Below are 14,631 nucleotides of genomic sequence, written 5' to 3' on the forward strand. Positions count from 1 at the left end.
CTGAAGCTCAGAAGTGAAATAATTTCTCAGGTTGTGGCGAAATAGTCCTAGAAGTTCGATTGAGTCTTTTCCCAGTGGAACCTTGAAAGGAGCTATGACGGGGTCGGGGGGAAGGGTGGAGAAGTGAGAGGAACCCAGAACCTAAAACAAGAGCCTTCCTGTCATCCTGCCCGGGGCCCTGTCCTGTTCTGCAACACTTGCATGAGAACTGCTGCTGTTTGAAAGGGCTTCGGAGAAAGGGTATGGAAGGAAGGGAATAGAAATTGATGGAGCATTCTGTACACCGTCATGACAGATACTTCTCAGTGGCATTTGTCAAAACCCACAGAAACGTACAACCCAGAGCGAACCCTAGTGCCGACTATGGATCCTAGTTACTAGTAACCTATCAATATTAGCTCATCCATTGCAACCGACGCACCAGACCAGTGCAAGACATTAATAATACGGGACACTGTGTGCAAGGCCAGAGGGGGCCTCTGGAAATTCTCCGTACAATCTGCTCTGTTCTGCAAACCTAAAACTGCTCTAAGACATAAAGTCTATTTTTTCTAAGTTGACACAGCTTATTGTTTCCCAAATGCAGGCACCAGTCAGTCAGCATCTGCAGGTCCTGTTTAGAGGAAGGTGATGACGTGCTAGTCAGGAGCTGAGTGGTAGAAACGTGATGCCCTGACCACAAGTGTCAATCAAAGATGCTTCCTCCCCTCCAAAAAGGCCCAGAAGTGCATTTCATCAGTGTATTTCAATCAGGTATTTTATTGGTCTGGCAACTGCAAAATATACAAATTTCTGAAAGGCGACCCCTGTTGGAAAGCTGGCACAGCTTCATCCCGGATAATTAATTCCGACAAATGTACAGAACACAGAGAAGTCATGTGTCACACGTAAGAGGCCCCCAAACCAACGAACGACTACACCCAATCTATACAGCTTTCTATTTTCAGGCTCCCTTATACATATTAAATAAATAAATAGCACATCTGCTATCAAAATAATAAAAAAATAAATTTCAAGTATTACAAACGAAAACGTCATTGGCGTGGTTCTAACAGTTTTTTCTTCTCCCCCCAAATGAAGAGCTTCGCCCACTGTCTCAGGACAGAATAACAAGAGAGTAAGCCCACCCAAACACAAATAGGCAGAGTTAAAAAAAATTGGTCCCACATATTTTCGGGGGGTGAGAGTCAACAGACAGGGCAGCAGAGGCTCCGGGACTGCAGCTCAGACACACGCTCTGTTCAACACGCCTCGGCGGTCAGCTCGCTAGCTTTCAATCAGGCAGCTTTCTGCTCTCTCCGGGGTCTTCCCTCCTCGGCCATCTTTCTGTTCCATCTCGTCATGTAGGCCCTTGCAATCTAGAGGTCTGCGTTAGGCAAAGCCTTGTTCATGTTCGGACTGATGTCAGGCACTCAGGCCAGGGGTGCACCTGCGCAGAGCCCCACTCGGACCAGCCTCGAGAGTCGAGATTCAGAGTCGGCTGGGGCAGCCAGAAAGAGGAGGTGGTCAGAAAGTGAGACCTAAGAAGGCCACTCTCTGGAGCAGAGCTGCAGGCCCCTCTGTCTACAAGTACCACCAACCTACAAACATACACTGGTGTGCATGCGCGCGCAAGCACACACACACACGCACACACGCTGACTCATTAGACTCAAGATGGAGGGCAAGGAGGGAAAATAACCTAGACTCCAGCCGCACAGGAATGTACACAGACATCCTCTCAGGCGGACTGCCCGTGGTCGGGGGGCAAGTGGGATTTGAATGGTTTGGTGGGAAAACCACAAACTCGATTGTCCGGTATCTGAAGGGTGCGTGTCCCTGTGTCCTACTTAAACTCAACCAGAGAAACGTACATTCCTTAAAAGCTGTTCTCAAACAAAACAAAACCAGCTCTTCCCTCTGCTCGCAGCTCCAGCCGTCGAAGCCGCCCCAGCCCCAATCCCCAGAACCATCTCATACGCTAGGAGGGCTGACGATGTCAGGCTCGAAGGTGGAGGGCAGGAAAGGAAAGCGAGCTTTGGCACGACCTCTAGAGATCCTTACACGGGTCACTTGGACGAACCCTACTGCTGAGTCTCCAAATGGTTTCTTCTGGGCCTCAGGACACCGCCTCCTCCCCCAGGACTTGGAGGCAACAAGGAGAAACCAGCAGGCAGAAACTACAGGTATTTAGAACCACATGTCCCACCAGCCCTGCTTTGAACGCCCTCAAAAAATGCCACAGGTGCCAAGAAGGCAAGCGAGGACATTCTCTTCTGCGGAATCCCCTAAGGAACCCAGCCCCACAGCAGATGCTCGACAGAAACATGCGGAGTTTAGCCGAATCCTGCCGGGACACCACCGACAGCCTCTTGGAGGAAGTGGCCACGAGCGAGGCCTGGCTTGGGCCACTGTCCCCACCTGGGAAACTTAGGAGGTGATGAGCGTCCTGAAAGAAGGAGGCGGATCCTCGTTCTTCTCCACGCCAGTCTCCCAGCCTCGGTGTTGCAATGATCCCAACGCGCTCCCAGGCCGGTTTACTGGGGTCCCTCTGAGCACCCCATTCATGGGCTGCCCGACTCCCCACATTCTTACAGAGCTCCAGCCCCCTCCCCGCCAAGGGCACAAAACCCAGACATCGAAGTTCCTGAAGAGAAGGTGCAACGTTCAGGCCACACTGTCTGCCACGAACAAAGTGCAAAAGCCAGCAGCCCCCGGAGAGCCAGCTCTGACGCCCCTGGTCCAGGCAGGAGAGCAGAGGGACCGCGTGGAGGCCCCACTGTCAGTTCAGCAAATTATCCCCTCTTGCCTAGACAGCCAGACTGTCCTTTAACATGGTTCCAGGCAGGACACGGCCTGGGAAGGTGTGTAGACATGCCAGAGGGCCGCTGCTCAGGGACCAGCAAGTCTAACTCAGGGACTTCTCGCTCTACCACCGGGACTGGCTCTCCAGTGACCCCTGACGCCGTCCTTCACAAGTCCCCGTCCCAGGCTGAGATGCACGAAGGAGGCTCGTGAAAGTTTTCAACATCCCTTCAGCAGCTGGGATCTAGGCCCCCTTTAATTTTAGGGTTCAGAGCAGCGTCATCTCGCCAGCTGAGGACATATCAGGCCGAGACCACAGAAAGGCAGGGAACCACCACGGAGGCGCCCGACGTCCCGCCTCGGGGTCTTCTCTCCTCCTCCGCTGCCCATCGTCCTCACCAAGCCCTGTGGAAGGGCAGGGAAGCCACACAGCCCTGCAAGGCCGGGGAGGGCAGGGGATGGGGTGGCCTGCAGCTCAATGCCAAAGCGATGGATTCCGCACACGGGCAAGGCCACCCCTATCCGATGCTGTCGGGTGCACGGCTCCTCTTCAACCGCAGACCCCTCTTCTACACCACCCTACCCTATTCTGGAGAAGTCCTTGGGAGCGTCTGGCCTCAGGGAGAGGGAAGAATGCTAGCTAGGTGCAGAAATGGAGATGGAACGGGACCGACGGGCTGCCTCAGTGCGTCCTGGAGGAGTCGGCGCTGCTCTGGGAGGCCTTCACGTTCTGGGCAGGAGAAAAGAGGCGGAGAAGGGGAATTATGCTTACTGTCGACCAGGTTTCTAAAGCAAGACTCACAGCCATGCAATCGAGACTTCTCCCCCGACAAAGACCACGACTGTGGAAGAGTGGTATGGCCAAACAGGTGGAAGGAAGCCAGGGAGGTCCCAGGAACGTGGTAGAGATGAAGCCCAGGGTCACACAGGAGAAGGGCTGGGCGCAAGGCCAGGGGGCAGAGGCCCTCGGAGGAGAGAGGCCTGTCATCTGCCTGGAGGAGGCGAGGAAGGATGGGGGGAGAGTTGGCAGCACACGTGGGTCAGAGCTGTTCTGGGGAGCACTGGGTGCCAGCACCTAAGGGACCCTCCTGTTCACGACTCTTTAGAGACGAGTGGCTGCCCCCTGGCCCCCACCCGGGGGACTCTCGCGGGCGACAGCCAGAGAGGGGATGTACCAGGGTCCCTCTAAAGAAGCATAAGGACTCTCCTCCCGACTCGGTTCCGGCAAAGCAGCATGGCCCAGCCCTTGGGATCCAGACTCTGGGAAACGGGCTCGGCAGCTAGAATGCAGGTGACGCTGGACGAGGCAGGGGAGGACCCAGACAGAGAGGGCCTGTGTCAGTGACGCTCTCTTCCCGCTAATAAAAGTGATCCTGGCTGGAAGCCCCACCCCTAAGGGCTGGCTCAAGACCCCCTTAAAACAAGGTTTCCAATCAGCATTGGACAGATGACAGCTGCCACTGCACGGCAGTGGTCTCTCGACCTAACCTCCTTCATCCACCTCACAAAAAAGGAAATACAATTTTTAAAAGCATTCTCTCCCATCCTCAGTGGGAGGCTGTCTTAAAGGGGGAGGGGGAGTGGAGCCCACGCAGACAGAAATGCAAGGATCGCTGAGGCCTAGCCCCCTCTGCATAGAAACGAGGGCCCACAGTGGAGAAATCTCTAGAGAAGAGAATCACAGGGCTGATAGCCCGGAAGCCAGCGCCCAGATCCGAGCTTGCTATGAGCCGGATTCAGGAGCCCAGGCAAGTCGAACCTCCAACCACGAGTCCATCGGACAGACTCTGTGAGTTGGGGGGAGGCACAGGGGGCTCGTCTGGAGAGGGCCCTGTAGCCTGACAGCCAGAGAGGACCCAGCCACCCTGTGGGGCGTGAAGGCGAGGTATTGCCACGTCTCTGCAGCTGCTGGCTCCAACCCGCCCCCGGACATCTCGAGCCCAAGGCTTCGAGCACCCACGAATGATGGAAAGGGAACAATGACACTGGGACTGCAGGCACGGGCTATGTCCACATCATTCACTCATGGTGCCCCGGGCTCAGGACACATGGAGGGAAAGGAGGAAACGACAGAGAGAGGACCTCCAGACAACGGTGCTGCTCTTAAGAAACACAAGTTCTCTGGCACTCTGGCATGGGGTGTATGAGTCACAAACTTCACGATGGCCAGTCTTCACACAGACCGAGACGCCCTGACGGGCTGGGATGCCATGACTCGGAGAGATGTGGAGGGGACAGAGAGGGGCATGCACCGAGCCATTTACCTTTCCAAGGTTAGTAAGGAGAAAACTTTGAGAAAATGTGACAGACAGTTCGTCTTTCAAGCATAGTGGGGAAAAGAAAGAAACATGTCGGAAAAGAAAAATAAAACAAACATCTTTAGCAGTATTTTCTCTTCAGTGTGCATTTGAAAGTTAAAAAATTAAGGATGCATCCTGAACGCCAGAGGGTCTGTCGGCCCTGAGCAGCCGATGCAGTCCTGGCGAGGACAGCAGGGTGGTGCACCCATCCCAGCTGGGGGCCCGTTTTACCGGGAAACCAGGATCACATCCTGCGGCTCCCTCACTCCCCAGTGATGCTCCTGCTGATCGTGAGAAGAAATCCCACTGGCCTGGTGCAGACGGAGCAGGAGGGCAGCCAACTGCACAGTGGTGTGGCCCAGACTAGAGGGCCCTGGCTGCACCACCAAAGGTCAGGGCACCCTCTCTCCCACAATGACAGCATCGTCCGCCAGGCACTGACTGTGTGCCAGATATTTGCTAAGTGCTACATCTATAGCCTCATTATCAGACCACCTCACGATGTTCCTCTCCCCACGGCATAGATGAGGAGTTTGCAGTCTGAGAACCATGCTACCTCACCCAGAGCTGCAAAGACAGAGGGTAGTGGAACCAAGATCCAAACCCGGCTTGGTTTGACTTTAATAATAAATTTTGGTATCTACAATCCCAGACACAAGCTCATCCTCCCAGGTTGGGCTGGATGCCGGGACCCCAGAGTGGAAGGCAGGTGTGAGGGGTCCAGAGGATATATTTTTGCTGAGCTGCAGGGATTCCAGCCCAAGGCACTGTTAACCTTGGAGACAGGCAAGTTCAACCTTAGAAGGTGGGGTGATGTGCCCGAATGGCCCCCTCCCACTGGGAAGCCTTCTTTTCTGGCAGTGTCAGGCCATGGGTCAAAATTAACAGGATATGCACAGATGCAAGACCATAAGGCTGCAAATCCAAAGGGTAGTTTTCACACAAGGAGAACCTTGATCCTGAAGCGTTGCGAGGACAACGCCTGGCTTCAGGGGCTAACAGACACGGGACTGTTACTCTTCAAGACTGAATTTAATGGACAGGCCCACTGTTAAGTAAACACGACCGAGCCACAGGAAGCAGCTGCGAGGGAGGGGCAGCAAGAGCTAAAACGGCAGTCTAACAGCTCCGGGCAGCGCCCTGCAGGCTGCAGGCGTCAGGTGCCCAGGACGGGATGGGGATAGGTGAACAGCATCTTGGCTGTTCCCAGAAACCAGCAGAGAGCAAGCAGCCAGCCTTCAGAACTGGGAGGCCCATTCCCGCCCTGGTTCCGCGGCTGCCAGCTGGACGACTGAGGGCGAGTGGCTTACCCTCGGCCCTCATCCGGTAGACAGGGATAGTGCCTGCCCTGCTGACCTCCTAGGATTATTTTAAGGACAGAAGACATGGGATATTCGCAAACACATTCTCCATGAACTGTAAAAGCATGACGGAAGGTACTTCCCTACAGGTGGTGTCACCTAATCGAAGCATGATGCCCAAGAACTCCTATTTTCCAAGAACAAGCCATGCTTTTAAGCTTATCAGGCTGCACTCTGCAAGCCGCTTCAGTTTCTGCATGAATTAGAAAAGGTCATCTAAGCAGCGAAGGGAACACGGACAGACACAACTCATGGGGTTGGGGAGGGTGGTATTTCATGGTGGCTGTTACTAAAACCCTGCCGATAGAAAGGCCTCGGTTCCTTCCGTGGGCGGGGACCACCGACCGGAGCCGTGGGAAGGCGGGGTTCTCCAGCGGCTGCTCTGGCTCATGCTGAACCACAACTTTCTGCAGAGAGGTCCGGCTGAAGGAAAGGGAGAACCCGGGGGGTCTGATTCAAAAGCTGCACCCAAAATTCTGAACTTGACTGTTAAGGCTGAGCAGGTTCCCATACAGGATAACCCGATCCGGAAGGATGTCAAGAGACCTCTCCAGAGCGGGGGGTCCTTGGGACCCCTGGTGGGGAGGGGCCCCTGCCAGGACAGGGAGGGAGAGGCTGTAGGGCTCCAGTCCCCACCAGTCCTGCTTGATGTGTTCTGCAGATCAGGCTCTGGGTAAACTTTCTTTTCAAAAGGAAAGGGCTCTCCTGGGACAGGCAGAGAGGACTCAAGACACCGGCAGCAGCAGAGAGCTAGCTCGCTACCAAAATCGAACGCTTAAGAGGGAAAAACTGGATTTCTGTCAAGCCACAGACGATTGCCAGTATTAAGAGTAATCTAGGGTCCTGGGAGGGAGTGAGGAGAAGCCAGCTGTAGCCGTGGCAGCATCAGGATGCCCCGAAAACAGCTGGGCCGTAATGACTTCCAGCATCCTTCGCCAAAAATTCACCAGTTCCCTCCTCTCCCCCCTCCCATGCCCATCTTCCTCCTTCCGATTTCACAAAAATCGTCACTAGCCTCAACATGGTAACACACAGGAGGCCAAACTGGCAAGCAAGAGAGAGAGACACAAGCAGCAAAATCATTCAGAGGAAAATACTTACAAACAGGCCTTCCCTAGCAAAGGCTGCAGAGAGAAAGGTCGAGAGAGAGAAGTTAGTAGACGGACAGGGAAAGGGGCCCGAGTCATTCGAACCCAGGACATCCTCTGCTGGGATGAACCCCCGTCAACCCCCCGACTCCTGGCCCAGTCAGTGGCTTCCAGCCCCTCCAAGGATTCAGCTCGGCAACCCCAAAGGACTGTCCTGGCAAAGTCGCCAGCCATGCATCCTCCGTGACCCAGAGCAACACAGCCCCACGCACCACCCAACCCCGGCCCAGGCCAGTGCCCCCAGGTGCCTGTGACAGCAGCCTCTAAACTTCCTATGACCCTACAGTTTCCTCCAAAACAGAATGTCATCGAGACACCACTTCAGCTCTCAGTTTTCATAAAAAAAAACACCTCTGAGGTTAGACCTGAAAGGAGTGTTAATTAGACGTCTCCCAGTGCTACCCTTCATTTTAAAAGATAAGGAGACGGAAAGCCAGGGAGATGATGTAACCTGACAAGAAAATCCTACAGCGGCGGGCAGAGCCACAACCGGAAGCCAGATCTCCGGGCTCTGGTTAAACACCGTCTGACCCTACGGAGCCCCGAGGTGCGCCACATGCTGTGAGAGACGCTGAATGACCTCCTTTGACCCGCCTCCTGCAGGAGGTGCTGTCTCCCATTCCACAGATGGGACACCTGAACCCATGAGAGGCCACGCAGCCGTCTCCCCACATCCCATTTCCAGACGCCACCAGGTTTCAGTAAGCTTCAGGGGAAATACGGGCAGAGTTTGCGGGCCTCAGCGCCGAGCTCACAAACAAACCAAGCCGAAATTTAGTCCGTGATTATATTTGTAAGAAACCAGGCGTGGTGGGTGGAGGTGGGGGAGACCCCTGGGTGGGGCCTAAATTTGTGCCCAGGAATTTCGATGTCTCCCATTACGGCAAAGGTTCCTGGCTGTCTTCGAGAAAAAGACTGGTTTAATGCCCTATCGCCACAGTCTTCCAGCCGTTAATCTTCACAGTGAATGAAATCAGTGAAACCTACTTGGTTTTTTAATACCTGCTGAAGTCACTATGTGATATGAAAGGGTGACTATTTCCAGGCCATCCAGCCTTGCGAGTCAGGGTTCTAATGGGGCCTGACTGGCTCCGGGTGAGGATACGCTCCATGGGCCCCGTGTGTAAGGGGAGCAATGGCAAGGGAGGAAAGCAAGGAAGAATACTCAGCCATGGGCCTCGGACAGGAAAAACGGCCTCAGACCCCAAGGAAGCCAAGGGCCCAGAGCGGAACGGAGACTCTGAACTGGGGGTTTGCCATCGACTTTGTTCTAGAAAAGTCTATTCATGCATGTGAACGGGACACTCTACTAGTTCTTCTGCTCTGCCCGGTTCTGGCCTCAAAGATCACCTCCTAAGACAGGAGGTGTGAGCACTCACTGCCATCGCCAGCCAGGAGGGACCTCCAGGTGTCCCCAACTTCAGAGGCGCATCCCCAGGCTCTCCCGCTCCCCCATCCACACGCACAGGCAGGCCCAGGTCCGAGGCCACGGCCGCACCCACCGGGGTGCTCTCTCCCCACCCAGACACGGGGCTCGACGGTGAGGGCGGAAAAGGGGTCAACGCACTTGTCCGGGCAGCTGCGTGGGCACTTCCGGGGGCAGGCAGTTGGGCAGGGCAGCGGAGGTAGAGGCCACATGCTCCTCAAAGCTGTTGATGCGAGGCTTTTTGGTGGGCTCGGGGCTGGCTAGTGGGGTGACACTATTGCGTCTCATGAGCGGGTTAGGTCCCTTCTTTGCATCCTAAGCGAGACAAAGACAAAAGAGAGAAGGCGACAGTTACAAGGAAGGGGGAGGTAAATAAGCCAAAAATAAAAAACCAAAACCAAACCAAACACGTTTCTCTGCTTCTGGGTTTTACTGATACAAGACTGACCACGGTGAGCAGCCCCGGGACCGCGGGGTTGCCCTTCTGTCCTGTGTCTCCCAGTCGGCAAGAGCAGCGAACGACCCCCTCCCAAACCCCTTTCCCAGATCATCCAAGACGCCCGCCCGGACAGACGTGACCCGCTACACAGCAGGTGAGGGAAGAACAGCGGGACCAGGTGTGCAGAGTCATCCAATACAGCAGATAACGAGGGGGGAGAAAAGAACTTTGCTACCAGCCTCCAAGAGAGCCGAGGGAGGGGAGAGGAGGAGATGCCTGGGCGTGAGGCTCAGGGAAGCACTGAGCGGACAGCGACAGGGGCACGGAGGAGAAGGTGTCGGTGCTGGACTGCCTCGCACTGACCATGAGCCAGGATCTGCAGAGCAGACATGGGGCAGCTCATGCTCCCCATCACTCTACCCGCATCTAGGGCAGGAAACGAGGCTTCAACCGCGGCTGGGAGACTGAAGACGCAGAAAACCGGGGGGTCGGGGGGCGAGGCATGACCGGCCAGCCAGGGCCAAACACTAGCCTTCCGATCATGTGACAAGGACATTGGAACGGGGACATCTGAAGTCCCATGGCCCATCGCCCTGCAGCTCAGGAGCCAAGGAGCCAGGCTGGGAAGCAGCACCAGCCACGGGCTGCTCCTCGCAGAGCAAAAGGACATACAGCATCCGGCCACCTGCGTTCAGAAGGGGGCCTGTCACGGGGCCAGGGGAAGGCGTCCTTCCCCGATTCCATCAACCAGCCACTGGAAGCTGGGGTTTTAATGCCACAATGTTCTGGCCGAGCTCCTCGGGAATGGGGAAGTCACATGCAGGGACGGCACGTCACACTGGGTGTACAAGAAAGGGTCGGACGGATGCTGGCAAAGTGGTGCATTTCGACAGTCGGTATAAAGTAAACTCAAACTTTCTTTCACAACATAGGCCCAGGCAGGTCTGCTCTGCCCTTGGGAGCCCCAACCAGACCAACCGCCACACTTCAGACCTCCCAAGGTAGAAGTCGGGGCCGCCGGAAACACTTTCCATCCGCCATCCCTCATGTTTCTAATTCCCAAATCATATCTGCCTCTCCGGCCCCACTGCCTTTCTTGGCATCATTGTCTTCTGGGTAATTCTGTACCTAAGTGCATGTAGGTGACTGAGGGGATTTGCTGATCCTGTTTTAACCAGTTAACTCGGGAACTTGAAAGTGGTTTGGGCTGACTGCCCCAAAGGGAGAGGCAGCAGCCACAGTGTGGCTACGTCTGAAGGGGCAGACTGCGTCTTCCTCTTTAACACTCACTGCTCGGGTCAAACAGACGTGGGGAATGAAAGCATGGACAGGAAGGGAAAAAAAGATGCCCAGAAGCCACAAGAAAGGGACGCCGAGAAAAGGGAGGGGACAGTCACTCAGGCTGCTGAGTTCCAGCCAACTCCTCCAGCGAGAACCCACTGAAGGACACAGGTCAGCACTCACAGGCAATGCAGGTGGGATGCCCCACCACGGGTCCCGTCCCTCGACAATCCTGCTCGGGATGGGGGACGGGACAGCAGGGTGGAAGGGCCAGAGGCAGGAGCTCACACTCACCTCGGACCTCTCCCGGTGTGTGTTCACCGACTCCACGTTCAGGTAGATGGATTCTACGCGGCAACCTAGGCGAGAGCGGGGAGAAAGGTCGGTTTCTGGTTAAAGGGGACAGCGGCTCACAGCCCCACAGCCGCGAGGAGCCGCCGTCCCCAGGGAAAAGGTCCCGGCAGGGGTTGGGCCACCACACTCACCATAAGCGATGGGCGTCAGCTTCAGGACAGTGTGGAGCGGGCATTTCAGGTAAGGCATCTCCTCTGAAAAGAGGAGAAAGCACCCACGGTTAGATAGGAGGCTCGAGGACGGGCACCTGCAGGCCCCTGGCGAGGGCTCCTGCCACCACGGCACCCTCAGAAGCCACCCCCACCCCTCACACGGGCCCTCGGGCTGCCCTAGAAAAGACATCTAGTCAAAAGAACAAAATCAAAACAAAGCCCCAAACCCACCCTCACGCAATGAGTTAAGAGAAAAAATGTTTGGGGTAGTTGTGGACCACGACCTTCAGAATAAAAAAAGCCATTCAGGGGCTGGCCTGGTGGTGTAGTGGTTAAGTTCTGCTTCAGGAGCCCAGGGTTTGCAGGTTTGGATCCTGGGTGTGGACTTAGCATGGCTCATCATTTTGTATGTGGTGGCGTCCCACATACAAAATACAGGATGTTGGGCACAGATGTTAGCTCAGGGCCACTCTTCCTCACCAAAAAAAAAAAGGACATTCTTTCCTCAAACAGTTTAGGCATGTCGAGATTCAGCTGAAACTCAGGCAGACACAGACTTGAACTGTGAGAGTATCGTTAGAGTGTCCTAGGCTGTCTGTTCCTTAGAAGAAGGCTGAGGGGAAGGGCCATCCCCTCACCAGCTGACCCAAGGCCCCCTCGAGGCTGTTTTACCAAGCTGTTAAGCCCACTGTGCATCAAACTGTGCTCTGAAGAGTTTCCCAGGGGCCGCAGGGAGGCGCTGGGTGGAGAAGGCCCCTGTGCAGCTGGGAGGCCCTTCCTGACAGGCAGCAGCACAACAGACAACCACGTGGGCTGGGTGAGGAAGCGTGTGGCCCACAGCTACCCCAGACTCAGGCTGGTTTCTCCTCCCTCCCTCCCCTCCACCAGGGAAGCAGCGAGGATGGTGCACCTGCACTCTTATCCAGGAAGTAGGCCAGGAGGCAGCGCAGGACGGCCTGGTGGCAGATCACCAGCACGTTCTCCTGCCGCTCCAGCTCCATGATCACCGGTTCCAGGCGCTGGACCAGGTCCTGGTAGGACTGCAAGACAGAGGGATAGGGGTGCCGCGTTGGAGCAAAGGCGCATGCGGGGAGGCGGGGAGCTCTGCCACCGCGGCCACACCTCTCCATCATAGAAACGGAGAGCGTGCAACCCGGGGTGGGGGGCGGGGGGAAGTGCTGCATCCCCTAGGGGCGCTGGGGGACCCGCCTCCACCGGCTTCCTAGGATTTGGAGAAGCAGTGTCTCGAGAGGAACATGACCCCGCCAGCGGCTCTCTCTCCACTCCTTCCTTTCCTCCTCTTTACACGGGGAGAGAGGGAACCAAGTCCTGACTCACGCTATGACGCGGATGAACCCAGAAAACGTTTACCCTAAGTGAAAGAAGCCAGACACAAAAGACCACAGCGTGAAGGATTCCATTTAGGTGAAACGTCCAGAACAGGCAAATCCAGAGAGATGGAAGGTAGATTCCTGGTTGCCAGGGGCTTGGGGTAGGGGAAATCGGGACTGACTGCTAACAGGCTCGGGTTTCTTTCTGGAGTGATAGAATGTTCTAGAATTAGTGGTGATGGTTGCACAGTATTATGAATATACTAAAAAATCACTGAAACTGTATACTTTAAGATGGTTAAAATGGTGAATTTTATATTATGTAAATTTTATCTCAACAAAAATAAACTCAAAAAGAAGGGGGTAACCCTGTGACTTTTAAGACCACGAAGGCTCCCACACACGCCGGTGTGTCCCTCTGCCTGCCCCCTTCCTTATTAGCCAGGTGCCAAGGGACGAGGGCCAGGGTTACACCACAGGACAGAGCCTTGGGCATGAGGGAGCAGAGATACGATAAATCCTGAGATGGGCCAAGACGGCAAGGACGCCCGCTAGGTGTCACCACGCCGAGGGCTGCAGAGCCCCGAGCACCGTCTGCCTTCTGGACTCTCCCTCCAGAGCTCCAAGCAGCTGCTCACTCAGCCAAAGTGGGTCACACACGACATGGGGAACGCCCGCCATCAGTGTCGATGCGGGCAGCACAAGGGACGTGAGAGGACACGTCTGCCATCTGGCCTACAGTCAAGGGGAAACCCTTGTGTCGACTGAATCATCAGCCATGATCACCCTTTTCTCCCACATCTTTACGTGTCATTAGAGAAACGCATGGCTCAGGGAAAAATACAGCTGTGCTTCCTCTGTTTCTGCTTACAGACTCGACTCAGGAAGACCTGATGCAAAGGGGAGTGTGCCAGGGACAAGCATCCAAAGAGAATGAGGACGCTGGATGCAAGAGCCCTTCTGGCCCGGAGCTGGCACAGCGTGGTTCGCTGTGCACCATTAGTCACCACTAACGGTTCCGTGTGGCTCCCCAGCAGCCCCCTCTTGGCCCGGCCCACACCCTTGGCCTTGGAAGGACCATCGTGAGCTCCTCCACACCCAGCACAGACCAACAACACCCGACCATCATCCACAGGATGAACAGCTGACTAGAGACGGAAGTGAGGGCGGGCACACGTACCTCCCCAGTGGGGTAGCGGTAATAGTACTTGTCCTGCTCGCGCAGAGCATATTCCTCGGGGTAGGTGTCCTTGATCTCCTCGTAGGTCATCTCCTCACAAACACCCTGGTGGAAACACCCAGAGGTCACCTGGGGGAACACGCCCCTAACAGCCACCTCGAGCTGGTCACAACGCGGCACGTGCAGATCTGAAAGAGCTCTCAGGATTTCTAGGATTCGACGGGAAGAGGCCCCCGTGCCCTCTTGCTCCCACCCCCACGGCCCAGCCAGACCCGGGACTCACGGCGTCGATTTCGTTGAGCGCCTTCCACTGCTCGTAGGGCAGCCGGAGGGCTTCGGCGGTCTGGATGGTACTTTTCAGCTGGCTGGTCCACACCTTGAGGTCCTTCAGGTTCTGCTCCTCCACGAACTTGCTCAGGGCGTTGGCAAACTGAGAGGGACGAGAGGGACACACACTGGACTCCAGGCTCCTGCCCCTCCTGGGGCAGCAGAGGACTCGTGCCCGTTCACATTAGGGACGGTCGCTCTGCCGTCATTAGAATGGCGAAGAAGAGCCTGAAAGCAACTCCCCAAAGCCCCAGGAGGCCCCGCCCTTCACACACATACCACCCCCCACCCCTCAGCTTCCTGCCTTGCCCCTGCTCCCCTCCTACCTTCCTGCCCCTGCTGGACAGGCCTGAGTCCCCTCCGATCTTGCCCTGGAGGTTGTGCTCGCTCTCGCCATGCCGACACAGGTAGATGGTGCGAGGCTGCACGTGGATGTTCATCAGGTAATACACGATGCGGCTCTGGATGTGGTCCTGCACTCTGTTCACCAGGAACCGCCGGCCCACGTCGATCACCTTGATCAGCGACAGGTCCCTGCACGGGAAGAC

General features: G+C 55.8%; 1 protein-coding gene across 3 annotated transcripts in view; it reads right to left on the reverse strand.

Moving 5' to 3' along the window:
- Positions 1-739: 739 nt before the first annotated feature.
- The window catches only part of PFKFB3 (6-phosphofructo-2-kinase/fructose-2,6-biphosphatase 3), an 84,823-nt gene continuing 70,931 nt past the window's right edge, over positions 740-14,631 (reverse strand). For 2 of the 3 annotated variants that reach the window (XM_046678135.1, XM_046678136.1), the window contains exons 8-15: positions 14,410-14,617; positions 14,040-14,186; positions 13,757-13,861; positions 12,156-12,285; positions 11,225-11,287; positions 11,034-11,098; positions 9,161-9,334; positions 740-3,514 (exon numbers count right to left, since the gene is read on the reverse strand). In XM_046678135.1, the coding sequence (XP_046534091.1) occupies positions 3,467-3,514; positions 9,161-9,334; positions 11,034-11,098; positions 11,225-11,287; positions 12,156-12,285; positions 13,757-13,861; positions 14,040-14,186; positions 14,410-14,617 (940 nt within the window). In that variant the 3' untranslated portion in view covers positions 740-3,466. Of the gene's footprint in view, positions 3,515-7,546; positions 7,570-9,160; positions 9,335-11,033; positions 11,099-11,224; positions 11,288-12,155; positions 12,286-13,756; positions 13,862-14,039; positions 14,187-14,409; positions 14,618-14,631 lie in introns of all 3 variants that reach the window. The other variant, XM_046678134.1, reaches the window with a different exon arrangement.

This window comes from Equus quagga, chromosome 12, assembly GCF_021613505.1.
Source record: "Equus quagga isolate Etosha38 chromosome 12, UCLA_HA_Equagga_1.0, whole genome shotgun sequence".
Taxonomy (NCBI): domain Eukaryota; kingdom Metazoa; phylum Chordata; class Mammalia; order Perissodactyla; family Equidae; genus Equus; species Equus quagga.